The 15,662-nt window shown below is 34.9% G+C and overlaps 1 protein-coding gene across 1 annotated transcript in view; it reads right to left on the reverse strand.

Annotated features, from left to right (window-relative positions):
- ITGA11 (integrin subunit alpha 11) overlaps positions 1-15,662 on the reverse strand; it is a 1,670,941-nt gene that overhangs the window by 253,356 nt on the left and 1,401,923 nt on the right. The window contains exon 21 of the mRNA XM_044077667.1: positions 4,787-4,885. Within this exon, the coding sequence (XP_043933602.1) occupies positions 4,787-4,885 (99 nt within the window). The remainder of the gene's footprint in view (positions 1-4,786; positions 4,886-15,662) is intronic.

Genomic DNA, 15,662 nt, shown 5'->3' on the forward strand with positions numbered 1-15,662 from the left:
TTCTTCAACAAAACTAACATCTTCTGATACCATCTGAGCAGCATGGACCAATTGTCCCTTGACTATAGATTTCTTCTGATGTTGGGGATGGGCACTAGAGTAGTGGAGCATTGTATTAGAATATGTTTCTTTATGATAGATGCTAGCCACGAAACACTTATTTACAAAATCCTTCTTCAAATAAACATCTAAATAGGCTATGCTATCCTCTGCAAAAGTTCAAGAAAGTAGTACTGTTATTGATCTTTTCTACAAATTTATCTACCTCCACTCTGTCCCCATCAAACAAAACAAAAACGTCGTCAAGGAATCTTGTATAAAACTTGACCCTAGTCCTGATCTCAAGTGTGTTCAACATATACTGATGTTCCCATTGTGCCATAACCAAGTTGGCAAAACTGGCTCCACACAGGGAGCCCATAGCCACCCCTACATTTGGATGTAGATGTCATTGTCAAACATCACAAAATTGTTGGTTAAAATGATATCCAACAATTCCTGTACCAAACACACTTCATTACTCTCTGCTCCATGGGTTAGCATCCTCTCCACCACCCAATCAATACCCAAATTATGGGGTATTGAAAAGTATAAATCAGTAACATCTATAGTCAACAAACTAATGTTGTCCTGATAAGGACATTGTTCGATAGCTGCTAAAAAGGACCATGAATCCTTACAAATCTGGGTCTCCATCTTGACATATTTTTTCAAAATACTGTCACATTTAAATTTATGGCTCTTGATGTTATCCAACACAATGAATGCTTAAGTGATATAAGAAATACCACAGAGCTATGTGAAACAAAGAGGATTCTAAGATTACAGGCCGATGGCACTATGGGGGTGAATGGCAATGTACCTTTAAAGCCTGCATTAAAGAGTAGACGTTTATTTAGATAGTGTATTGAGCGCAGTTGCTTTTAACTTGCATCTCAATATGATCTTTAGTAAGTATTAGATAGGAATTGACAGTTTTCATCAGACATTTATTTTTGATCATGTTATGTTTTAGATATGGGTGCTTTTATGCTTTGATTTGTTTTAGTTTTGATTGTAAACTCGGTAAGAGTGTATTAGTGTTTTTTAATAATGAATGCAAATTTTTTGAAATTTATTGATGTTTATCTTTGATGTTTAAGCTAATATTATGTAATGGGTCCTTCTTTAGGTTTTTAAGTTTTTAAGTATGTATATTTTTAAGATGATGTCACATAGAGATTGATAATCAGTGATGTAACAGGAAGTTCTTTATATACAATGTTTCTCACTGGATTACATATTTTGAAAAGCATTTAAAAAGGATAAAGTTTGTTTATTTGTTTATTTCTGGTCTGAAGAAGTGGGCTTTGGACCTGTGAATGTGCTAATCTTTTTCATTCAACAACTCATTTTTATTCCCTGAACCTGGCAGTGTGTCGGCTCGTTTGTATTATTTTACTTGTTTTCGTTACATTGTATTCAGTACTAACAAAACTATTTAATTTATATTCCAAAGATAAATTCTGCATATCCATGGATACTATCTAGCCCTTCATATCATTAATCTACCTACAAAATTCAGCTAAGGGTCATAGGAAATTGCTAGGCTGGCATGTTAAGCCTTGCTAATTTACCTTTCAAATATAAGAATAAAACCCTAGACGTGTTTATGAGGGAAACACCTTAACCATTATATCAAGTAGTATTTTGATTTGTCTCAATAATCATATGTATTAATACAGCTATCATGAGATATAGCATTTTACTAATTATCTTTTTATCAATGAGCTGAAACTGCAGTGTATACATAGCTTTCTAAAATTATCGAAAATGTCTCCTCTGCTGTTTCAATGACATACACATGCACATTCAAATATCCAGAATTTCTTTCTTTGTAACCCATAAAGCTTAAAGGGGATTCCATGCATTTCTGGTATGGTAGCAAATATAACTTTCTTCAAGCTCAGCAACCTTTTACAGTCTTCAGTAGAGGACATATATAACTGTGCTTATCTGTTTTATATCCTTTGACTTGAGTAGCATTTGGAGATTCCTGTATCCAAATTTATCTTATACCTATAAAAGCATGTGCAAAATAGAGGTGAATGTATATATATATATATATATATATATATATATATATATATATATAATGGGTTCACTTTCAAATCTCGAAATACTGAAATTCGGTATTTCAGTATTTTGAGACAAAAATGTCTAAAGACCACTACACAATGAAAAATTAAAAAAAAAAAAATCTTCACTATACTGAAAGTTCATAATACCAAATTTCCAGAATGCGACACTCTGCTGTTTAATAAACCCTTCATCAAACAAACAAAAACAAAAATATAACCTTCCTCCCTACACCATAACAAACCAACACAACACACATATACACCAACAAAACCCATGTAATCTAAGTATAAGCAGGAGGCAAGCCCCCCTAGACCCCCCACTTAAATATACCAACTCCGAGGTTGCACTACAATGAGTAACACAACAAACTCATTGCTATGGGCTCTACACTTCCATCACCAAATATATACCCATGAGAAATACTACATATATACAAAAACCATCACATTCAATAATTCCACACACACACTATCACCTACCACTTTCCAAAAAATATAAAAACAACACATTCATACCCAAAACTCTAACATGCTACAAACTTACCTGCATCTCCATACATAACCACACATCGACTGCCATTTTAAATCCCAGAACACACTATACCTTAAAGTGACAGCACACCACACACAACAGACTGCACCACAACTACTACAACTTCTACAATGTAAGATTCGTTAATATGCAGTTTCAAAAAACTGCAGTTTTGATATTTACATCTCAAGATTCTGCAATTCAATATTGTAGTTTTTTGAGATTTGAAAGTGGACATATATATATATATATATATATATATATATATATATATATATATATATATATATACGTACGGCGGCCGAAGTGGTGCAGCAGTTAGCATTGCCACCTCACAGCAAGAGGTTCTCCGGTTCGATCCCCGAATGGGGTGCCTTCTGTGCGGAGTCTGCATGTCCTCCCTGTGGTCGCGTGGGTTTCCTCCGGGTGCTCCGGTTTCCTCCCACATCCCAAAGACATGCTGTAGGTGGATTGGATACTCTAAATTGGCCCTAGGTGTGAGTGTGTGCATGTGTGTGCCTTCTGTGGAAGGTTGGGCACTGGGCTGGCAACTTGACACCGTAAAACTCCACTGCCAATCATGAGCGGACTGGTGATCCGCTGTGGCGACCCCTAACTGGGAAAAAGCCAGAATAATAATAATAATATATATATATATATATATATATATATATATATATATATATATATATATATTTTTTTTTTTTTTTTTTTTTTTTTTGCAGGCTGAACCACTAATAATAGGCAAATTAATTTACCATCTAGAAGTTCTAAAAAGCTTAAGGGGATAAGCAGAAAAAAAGAGTAAGAACACATGTGCTTTTATTATATTTTATTCCACTTTTTTCATAATATTTGTAGTTTATATTTGTTCAGCTTTCTTGCTAGATAAACCACTGTAACAATGAAAGAGTTAAGTAGATGTTACATTTATTTCAGATCTTTGATTATTTATTATATACTACCCCAAAATACTCTGCAAACTGGCAAGGAGGGTGTGTGCAACAGCTATCTCTAGCAAAAGGTAGTGGGACTCACTTGTACATGGTGACCAAGAACTAATAATGCAACAGGTGAAAAGAAAATCTTGAGATAACCAAGACAGTAAACTGTTTTTTTAGTAAAATTAAAAAAGGGAGCTGTAAGTAGTTGTGTACTTCCATCCATTCATCTATCCATCCACTTTCTAATAACCCACGTTATCCTTTACAGGGTTATGAAGAAACCAGCGATTATCCTGGCAGTCAGTGTGTAGAAGGCTTTTGAAGGTTGTGATAAATGCAACTGTGCATATCAGAAAAATAAAAAAAAAACGAGTTTAAAACATATATAAATTTAACTTATAAAATGCATCTGGGGTGCAAACAAAACAACTTTAAAATATTACAGTATGATTTTTGAACAACAGTGTACACAATTTTGATGATGGTATTAACTATAGTGAGAAAATAATAAACTGTGTACTCTAAACAGCAGAAACAAATAATATTTTAATATATTAAGATTTTGTGCATACTGTGCCCTTCCTTCTGTTAAAACATGAGCAGAACAAATGCTATCAACATTTAAGAAGTCATTTAATTATAAATATACTGTTCAAACATTTTCCTTTATAAACATTCAGTTCTATATTTACTTAGATTCTAGCTATTTGAAGTATCACCCTTTAACCAGGACTTTTTCACCTGTAAAAATTTGAAATGTCTGAATTGTCATGATCTGTTTTAGCAAGATGTTTATACAAAACATTAGAAACATTTCTTTTTTTTTTGTCTTCGATGTTTCATAGTCCTAACATTTCTGTGTCATACCAACATATAATATCTAGAAAAATGAAGATACAACTAACCACACTATGTTTTCAGTTTTAAAATTAATCTATCTTTTCTTATAAAAAATAATTCCTGATTCAGATAATGTAGTTCATCTGAAACACAACATAATTTCAGGTACTGGAGTGGTAGTAATGGTGTGTCCCTTTTGTACTAACCATCTTGTTTTTCATAACTAATAAAGTTTCTCATTTGGGCAAGGTGCGCTTATATTATCTAAGATATGGCTTTATTTTTGTTCAGATTTTGAAGGGCACAACATACCTGAAAAAATGTTGTTACAATTTTTTATATTGCCATACCTTTGCCTTTGCTCTGAAAACTGGGAAACTGACATTGCAGATTTTGGTGTTTTGTAATTTTTCTTCATTTGTACATTCGATTTTGATATCTGAATCATCCTGTAATGAAGGAACACAACATGAATTACGGTCTTATATACTCATTCAATGTGAATTCTGCTGTAGAAAAAATGAATTATTTTCTTCTGTATTCATACAACTGCTGGTCCTAATACACCTCCTGTGATATTTCTCTTTCATTATTTCATTTGATGTAATATTTACTGCATGTTTTACTTAAAAGAGGTACCACAACTATAACAGGTATCTTTCTACAGTATGTCTGAATTTCTATTTATATGCATTTTAGGGAAAAAAATAGAACACAGGGAAGTTTAATGTCTGGCATAAGGTCATTCTTGGGTTTCATATTTTTTTCAAAACAAGTAGATACTGCTGTCTTCTTGCTAAACCACTAATTTTACTGTGCAACATCTTGTCACTTATGGTCTTGGGACAATCTTGTTTCATTAGTAATTTTGTATGCATCAAGGGCAACTACATTTACTTTTGTTGTTATACTCATGAAATAATTTAGCAGTGCTACTTTACTGTAACTTAGTACACTATAGAGCTTCAAATATATTTAACTTTTTTATATTATGCCTGCAATATAACTGTGTTAAACTGTTTTGAAATAAGTGCTTTAATATATCTTCTGTTAATAAACAAATTATGATGCATAGATACCTGCTTTGCTATTTTGTTATACTAAGCCCATTAAATCTTATTTACCAGCAGAAGAGATAGCTATACAGAAATAAAAAAAGCTTCTCCCTATTCAAAAGATAAAAAATGAGATCCCTAAAAAGACACACTATTACCATATCAGACATATGAAAGTACATTTGTGTAAGCAGAAAGAGCTCTAAAAACAACTGTTCTTGAAAAGATAACTGTTTGAATAAATGTAAATCTAGACAAAATATAATTATATCCATTCTCATACCTCACCCATTCTAATTATGGAGCTGTTGTCGACATGTTGTAAAACTGTACCACCTTGATACCAATTATGTTTATGCCGGTTTTGTCTACCTGTTTATTCACAACTGTTTGCATATAATTATATATACTACACTATTTCATCTGCCAGTCAGTCCCAATCATCTCTGTTTACCTGCCACTGTCCTCTTAATGGGATTCCAATACACTGATGAAATACCACTTCTGGTCTTTCCCACAGCCAGATGTGCTGATCATTCATCGTTGCTGCACTCAGCAGAATCTGTGTAGCCTCATGTGTGATCAGAATCTGATTGGCACAGATAATCTAGTTCATTAACGCTGTAGAATCACATTGTGCATGACTTTCTGAGCAATGGTGGGGACAGTGTTCACACTGTGTAATTCACTTGTAGATCTTGTGGCTTTTATGTACTACACAGATTAGTCTGCAGTATGTGCCTTGTGGTTGGAACTTGGGTAGTGTGACCCTTATGGCAGAGGCCTTCAGCTATGCTATTGCAGTCTTTTGAATTCAGCCTTGTTTCGAAATCTTGTCTAAGAAATAGCTGACTAAATTTGAGAAGTTAACAGTCAAAGACAGCTCAGTCATGATGGGTGAATTCAGTGATCTTACAGCTGGCTGGGACAACTGCACTACCAATAAAACATATGCCCATCTCTTCTTTGAATTCATTACCTCCAGCTGCTTCACACTGAGAGGACTTTACCAGGTAAGAGGAAAACCAGGTAAGGACTGTGTGTGATACTCCACAGTGGGCATGCATGTATTCAAATAGAATACCATAATCTACAGTGAATAACATAAAACGGGTCTATATTAGAACATCGACTTTTTAAAATTTTGAATGTTTTAATATCTACCCCTATTCAGTGAACGCTGATAATCTCGAACATGCAGAACTGCGAATTTTTTCCCAGGGAAAAAATTTGCTGTTCCGACACACATACACACAAGATAAGCACACCAAACAGCAATCCACACACATACACTTAAAACCCTACATCTAACCCTACACTAAACTGTACATACACCACTAGCTATCCACTTACCATAACCCAAACCCTAACCCTAAGGTCTGTCACTATCGCACACTCACCTCACCCGCGCCCTAACCCTAACTCACCTACCCCACCCTAACCCTCACGTCCACATAATCACACACTTACCTGACCCACACCCTAACCCTAACTCACCTACCCCACCCTAACCCTCAAGTCCACATAATCGCACACTTACCTGACCCACGCCCTAATCCTAACTCACCTACCTCACACACTAACCCTCACATCCACACAATCACACACTTACCTGATCCCAACCCGTACCTTCCCACCACAGTGCTGAAAATAGCGAAGCCACAGGAATGGCCAACCAAATTCCTTCCCTAGGAAGAAATTCGGTGTTCTGCAGCTTCGCTATTTTCAGCATTTGCTGAATAGGGGTCGATATTAGAACATTCAAAGTTGTGAAACTTCGATGTTCTAATATAGACCCACACAAAACATACAGCAGAACCAAGACAGAAGACAGCTGATAGTCTACTACCATTAAGAGGTCCTTCATGACCTGTGAAAGTGACATTTTAGTAGTTTGTCTGGCAGTTAGTGCAGCAGGCTAAGGCTGTAAGCTGTTATTGAATTGCTTACTGTTGTCAAGGGATAATGGTCTGATTCCTTCCACCTCCATTTGCCTGCTGTGTGACTCTGAGTCAGTTAACCAGACAGGGCCCGCAGGTTGTCCCAGAAAAGGGACACTTGTGTCCAACTGACTTACCCGGTTAAAAAATGTAAAAAAAAAAAAAAAAAAAAAAGAAGAAAAGTCTGTATGGAGATCTCGACTGGAAAGGTTCCAAGAGACCTTGAGATGTCAGGCTATATATATATATATATATATATATATATATATATATATATATATATATATATATATATGGATCTACCTGACTTTGCCGAAATCCCATATTATCGAATTTCAGCTTGTCGACATGTCGACACACAAAATACCGAAATCCCACTTCATCAAACCAGCAGAACAATGAAGATCTACCCAGGGTAAGTAACCACTTGCTCAAAAAGAAACAAAACCCAAACCACACCATTCCTAAACCACCCAGGTGGGGGGGGACTACACCCCCCCACACCTCCATAACTAAATATACCAACTCAGAGACTACACTACAGTTGGGGAAAGGGCAAAGTTCACAGACAACAGATTACTTACCCTGGGAAGATCTTCTTTGATCTGCTACTTTGATGAAGTGAGATTTCAATATTTTGAGTGTCGACAAACTGAGATTTGATAATATGGGATTTCTACAAAGTCAGGTAGACCCCATGTATATGTGTGTATATATATATATATATATATATATATATATATATAGATATATATATATATATATATATATATATATATATATATCAATCATCTTTTCAAAAATCTTACCTATAAAAGCAAGGTTTGAGATTTTAACATTAACTGAATGAAAAGAAGGCTATTTCAGAATGGAGCTAACAAACCCTCTTTTAATGAAGCTGGCTTCACCACCATCTATAAGTATAGCAAAGATAATTGTGTCTACAAGATTCAAATGAGCTTCATCTCATATTCCAAGGGTTGATTTCCTCAGCATCTATTTCCCTTCTGTGCGATTCTGAGTAAGTCATTTAACTAGAAAGTGCTCCCAGGTCATCCCTAAAAAGATGCTTGGGATGCCTTGGACAACGCAGTGGTGTAGTGGTAGCATTGTTGCCTCACAGCAAGAGGCTCTCCAGTTTTATTCTATTCTGGGGTGCCTTCTGTGCGGAGTCTGCATGTCCTCCCTGCATTCATGTGGATTTCCTCCGGGTACTCTGGTTTCCTCCTACATTTCAAAGGCATGCATCTGGAGCATTTCTCCCTGGGCCTCTGCTGAAAATTGGCTTTGTTCCAAAGTCAGACTTTCCCAGTAAACAAATAGTAAATAAATACATAAATATATAAACAAACAAAATAAACAAATAATTAAACAAACAAACAAATAAATAAATAGTAGGTTTACCTGGTTAACTAGTGATTAAAATAAAGATAAAAAATAAAATGTACACTATTTGAAAAATGATTTGATAGAGGACCTCAAAGAATGCTTTAACAAGGTTGCTAGGACCAGGAGCTAGTCTGAAAAGTGTTGGATGGACAGATAAAATCACATTTCTGGTCTCCTCACAAGTAGCATGATCAAAATTCATCAAACATAGCTCAAGAGACTCTACAACCTGGTCATTGCCACTCTGTGAGGTAGTTCAAGGAAGAAGAGAGAGTCTAATTGGCACCTCTCTCCATGAAAATAATCAAAGCCTACTAATGCAAACAGGCTGGGATGCACTGATGTCTGACAACTCAAAAGGCTTGGCTAGATGACAGGATGCAGCAGAAACTTCACTGGATACGAACATTATTTTCTTATGTGTGATTTCTGAATGGTACATCACAGACTTAACATTCGATCTGTCTGGTAAGCCCAACTTCCTTCAAATGCACTCCAGCCTACATTCTTTCCACAGCATTTTATGAAGATAAGTCACATTTCAGCTTTCATAATAAATGACTGAGACACATCATGCACAGTCAGAGGCTAAACAATATAGGGCAGCAGCTCAGTTTGCAAGCGAAAACAAATGGCAACTTGTCAAAAAAAAAAAAAAAAATAGTCACAGTGCTGGGATTTCAAACTGGGACTAACTGCACTTTTTCTCCCTAGGCCCTAGGCTGCCCTCGCAGTTTTACTCTCTGAGTCAGACAGCAGAAACCACATTTAAAATGGCACAAGCCAGTTTTCTAATAAGTGATAAAATGGTAGCATGTTGATTTTTTTATACCCAGAGATTTACTGATATAAGAAGGTGACTTTTATCTTTTAGCAGGCATACTCTGTGCAATAATTTTGATTTTTGAAGTTTTCACTGTCCAGTGAAGTTTTATTCTATTTTGTCCAGATTTTGCCTGCTTTCTAAGTAGGAATGGATAAAGCTAACCTTCATATAAGAATAAGTAGAGGTATTTTGCTTTCTGATAGAACACATAGATAGGAACTGTTTAAAGATTTTACAGAATTAGTCTGTTATATGAAAGTTTTCACCATTAATTAGGATTTGATTCCCTGCCATAAAACAGAAAAAAATGAGCAGATTCAAATGAGGCAGAGAAATATAAAAAATGATTTATATGGTTCAGAAGGATAGCTTGTCCAAGTAGTTTGTTTGTGACGGTGTACTTCATTCATCAGAAAGGAATGCTTGCAAATCCTGGGAAGGTGAGAGATTTGTATACTTCCTAATGCTGTAACTTAAGCCTTCATTAGGTTTTTATTTTTCTCTCAGCAGTGGTCTAATTGTGCAATGCACCATTAACCTTCAGTAGCCTAACTGGGCATGTTGACACAAGAATGTAACCCCCTAAGGTCTAACTAGGTATGCTCATCAAAGAATGTAATCCTCTGAGGCTTAACTAGTCATGTTGACCTAAGAATTTCAACAAAACTTTATTGAAATATTCAGTCACTTTTAGTGGCAGATGAGCCAATAATTGAAAGGTGCTTCAAAAGGCATAATTTTAAAACTCCTTGGTGTAAGCCTCTGTTGTGACAGTCCAAACAGCTAATTATGATAAAGTGGCTGCTAAAACTATGTTGTTGCATATTATATGTATAGATAACTACAAACCATGGAGAATGACCACTGATATACAGTTCAGTGAATCATATGCAAAGGAACCTAAACAAATACATGAACTGGACATTTAAGTGTAATACATTATATTTCCTTCTTTCATTGTTTGTTTTAAGCAAGTTATGCAGTTTCAACCAAAGAGCAAAGAAATAAAATATTATGCGGGTGATGCTGGAACAGACAGCAGATCTGAATATGAATATTTAGTATTAGTTATTACCAGAAATATATGGGGTTTTCAAAATACATGAGCATAGTCTTTTACCCATTGTATGCAAATATGTGTATGTCCATTTTTGAAGATGCACAATACTTTTTTTTTCTCTGACCACATTTTTTTCAAATAAATGGCTTTTGTATATTTAATATTTAGATTCACCTTCAACCTCAGATTTATTAAAATGCTAAAACCCTAAGCACTAAATATAATTCAGAGTCACAAAATGTATAAAATATGATAAACAAACACATTATTACTAAAAGTATAAAGTTATTTACAATATAGAGACTCAGGGAATCTTGCAATAAAAAGCAATCAGCCAGATTCCAAAATAGTTGGTCTCAGTGCAAGTCTGTCCTGAATCCGAAAGAGTTGCACTCATTGTAAGTGACTTACTTTGGTCTAAGGCCTATCTATGAACAGGCTTACGCTGGGGGAACAGGTTCCAAAAGAACTACTCTCAGTGTAACTGGTCACATACAGTGACAGTAAGTCATTTGGAATCGGGCCCATACTTACAAGTAGAAAAGACAATAAGTACCTATAAATACAATAATGCAGCAAGATAAAAGCCATAAGCAGCTACTTAAATAATATTGAAATGCAGTAAAATGCCAATACCCCAAACCTCAGTGTCCAAGCAAAAGCCAATATAACAAATATCCAATGATTTCTTTTTTACTGTTTATATGGACTGGGATAGCCTCATTGTTTTTCATATATATGTATGTATGTATGTATATATATATATATATATATATATATATATATATATATATATATAAAAGCAATAATGCATTGGACATTCAGTTTATTTCAGTGGTTCACTGTAATAATATAAAGTTTTTTGATGTTAAACTTTTAGTTCAAACAGGATAATTTTTATGTGGTAAATTATACAGCAAACCTACTGCGTCTAATACTTTTTTAAACATACAAAATGCACATCCCCTCATTTACTTAGTGCCTCCCCTATGAAGAATTTCTAAGGACGAGGAAGAATACCACTTCAGATGTTATCTAGGCGCTCATCTTTTACAAAAAGAACTCTCTCACTTGGGTGAAATTTCTTTTAAAATCAGTCCTAAAAAATAAGTATTATACAATAATGGCTCCATACTATTCAAAAACAAGCATGCTGATTGAACAGCCCAACCATTATGCTCATTGTAAACACAGCATATACCATCAGAAAAAAGTTTAGCTGTTGAAATACCATTGAGTGGCCAGACTGTTCTATTGGCATATCCTATGGAGGATACACCAAAATATGAGAAAAATCAGGTATGCTCTTCAAAGCTAAAACAGAAACATACCTGATTTTCCTCATATTTTTGCACAGTCCCTGTAAATGTCTGTTTTTTTAACATTAAAAACAAAACATCTGTTTTCTCTGTTTCTTTTTCTGCACTGAAGAACTGTGCAAGCATTGGAATGTAGGCCCCATAACTATGCACAGTACATCAGTATAGCATAAGCAATGTGGAAGAAGACAGAAGTCTCCTTATAGAATTGTATTATTTAAGAAAGGTAAGTGATTTCTTTCTTCCTTTTGAATAATGTTATTGTAGAAAAGCAATAATCCACTTCTGTTTGTGGGTACATCAGGATTTACCCATTGTTCTCTTTGTTTAATCACTCAGGCTTCACCTTCATGATCAAACCAAAGCAACCATGAATAAATCCTTATATACCCACACACAGTCTTGGATTATTGCTTAGTTGTCCTACACCAAGATGGTATGTTGGCAAGATCATAAAAAATGTTAATACCAGGGTGCAAGAGCACATAAGAGATAATAAAAATAGAAACTTGACTTATTTTTTACATTGTTTTGTTTGACATGATTCTCAAATAAATGTATTTAAATTTTGTGTGTTGGAAATACACACATCAGAAGAGGTGGAAATGAAACTAGTTTTAAACAAAATGGAAGCTAAATTTATTTTTCAGATTTAATGTAGTTCACCATATGGTTCTAAAGTCTGACATTTGGATGGAAGTACCATAGATAGTAATTTATTTTTTTAAGCCAAGTGCTGTCTTGTCTATACATGAAAATTATGTTTCACACTTAAGTATAATTACTTATTACTTATATTATTTCTGTACTGATGACATTCTTGGGCTCAGGACTTACTGAGATATTTAGATGTTTGTAGTGTATATCTGTAATGTGTCATTTAACTTAACTGATTGGATTGTTTTTTATTCTGATTGGCTATAGACTGCATTCGGATATTGCATTGTGCTGTATAAGATTTTCTCACCATTTTGAAAGATGTTTATTTTATTGTATTTTGTTTATTTTTGTCAAAGCACTAAATGTTTTGTGGAAGTAATATAACTTCACTAAGTATCTGTTTGGTTTTCCATGTCATTTGTTCTATTTAATAGCAGGAGTTCATGACTTGGTAAATATTGGAGTCTATAGTTTATTTAGAGATTGCCTCTGTCCTAATGTTTTGAAGTCTTATGTCAATGATCTAAAAATAACTGCCATTCCTTTACAGCTCCAAGGTAACATGGCAAGTGATAGAGTCAAATACACTCAAACCACTAATTGTCGCAACAGACTTTTGCTAAAAAAGAATATTTAAAAAAATATAATTTTTGCTTCTTATTTTACTGAGCTGTTTGGGCAAACTGCCCTGCACCCTCCATAGGTGCCTCTGCCCCAGTCCTATTTAAATATTACTATTCCTAGACGGTATAACCTCAAAGAATTGGGAAATGCTTGGGGTTGCTCTTCTTCCATGAATCATTGTAGCACTGAAGTGGTAATATTTGAATAAAGGCTATTTTGTGAGTGCAGCTAACACATGGGGATATAGGTGAAGGTTGTCTTCTGCAAATACAAGTTGCGAATGCTTTTTTTAATATTCTGATTCACTAAAATGCCAATCCTTTGTTTCTATAATTTAATATAATTGTCAAAATCACATCTGGTGGTCTATCATGATCCTGAATTCTGGGCTAGGTCTTCTGATGAACAAAAAGAATCACATTTTGGAAGCTCCCTATTACAGCTGCAAGCTCTGGAATTACAAACAATACCTACAAAAACACAGGAGAAAAGTAAATGTCAAGCATTCCTTTTCTCATTTAAAGCTGCTTTTTGCAAGGGGAACAAACCAGCCACTCCCCCCCCAAATTTATATAATACACCAGTTCAGAGAATATCATACCTCAGAAAAAAGAGAATACTTAAAGAAATGGCAGTCTCAGACTTAGTATGTGTTAAATCCGCATTTTCACTCATTCAGTCTTGCTCTTCCAGAATTAGAACAAATGAGTCTCAGAATATCAAATGGTTACCTACTTTGAAGGTAGAAGTCTGTGATTATTCTTGTTGATGCTAACAAAGCCAACAACAGTGCAACTATGGAGATGTAAGAAACTAAGGGAGTAAGATACAATAGCAACATCTAGAAATTAAATAGATCAGATATAGATTGTGCTGTATCAGCCTGTTATCAGTTATGTTCAGGTTTATTTATCTTATCCCCTAAGGGGAAGAACAAATATATCAGTTTATAAATGTATTTGCTCATTTATATTTGTACATTTTTGGTGGTGGTGGTGGTGGTGGCTGACAATGGCTCTTTTGAACTCTGTGGAGAAACATAAAGTTGTGCAACTTAACTCAGTAATGTGCATTCTAAAACTCTGCTTTATCATTTCTGTCTCATGGACAAGGAAGGACCTTATCTCCTGGGTCAATCATTAAAAATTGAATTGTTCAGGAATGATTGCTTTGATAGTAAGAGTATGGTGTGGATATGATTCATCAGTCCGGCTTGCTCTCCCTTGTTGAGACAGTCTCACTTTTTCATGACAAGACTGCCAAGGAGATTCATAAATATAGTGTACAATTACATGCATGGGGGCTGCTTTGTTTGTCTGTTGCAAGGTCTAAAAATATCAAGTTTCATAAAAATAAACAGTCAGGTACATAGATCATGTACATATGCACATGCAGTGTATGTCTATGTCTGTGGATTATGCACATAGCCTCTTTTTTGCTAAATGTAGAAAGACTTCTGCCAGAATCCTAAGGTTGACCTTGATTCACAACTGCAAAAAGACCTAGAAGGAAGGTTTAGGATGATCTGGCAGGCAGAAGAGGAGATCAGAAATATTTTAATGAACAGTAGATGGACTGTGATCCAGAAAGACAGCTTATAGGCCACAATCTCCAACAGCAAAATGTATCTAAGAAAGGTGGGAAACCATTCTGTTCCTGCTGGGATATGACAATGATGTTCAAAAATCTACTCATTTTTCTTCATAATCTGCACAAATTGTATATTACCAATGGAAATGACCGATGTTATTAGAATGGCTTTCTCAATTCTGGGCTGTATTGTTTAGAATGCCAGGGTACAACTAGCAATACAACTTGCATATTGACACTTTTCTAAAATGCTGCGCATTTACATATAACTTTGTATTTTGTGTAATTCTTGAGGTCCAACAGGACTTGACTGCTGTAGCATGGAATATATAATGCAAGTAGAATATCAGTGGCATGTTGTGATTATATTATATGAATTAAAATATTTTAATATAAACAACTCATTTGTTGATTGTTTTTGTTCCTCTTGGGGGGCTTCTTATTGCAGGTGAATATGCTCAAAATCTAACATTTCCAGCTGTGAAAGTTTGGGGTGTAAGGTGCAAATGGCAGTGCCTTATTTTGCACCATCTGCTGCTGCTTGGCTAGTATGGCCAGGGGTGAATCATAAATATTTTAGCCTTCCTGGCTATGCTTGCAGAATAGTGTTATTTTTATAAAATGCTAATTAAAGCAACTAGGATTGTACCATACCCAGTAGTGGTATGGTGATGTCATTATTAAGTCTTGGGCAGGACAGTATGTGTGATTAATTATTATGATTGTGTGCATCTAATGTTGGTGTTACACCCATTACTGGGAT

The sequence above is a fragment of the Protopterus annectens genome, chromosome 7.part0 (genome assembly GCF_019279795.1).
Source record: "Protopterus annectens isolate FY-2018-M chromosome 7.part0, PAN1.0, whole genome shotgun sequence".
Classification (NCBI taxonomy): Eukaryota; Metazoa; Chordata; order Ceratodontiformes; family Protopteridae; genus Protopterus; species Protopterus annectens.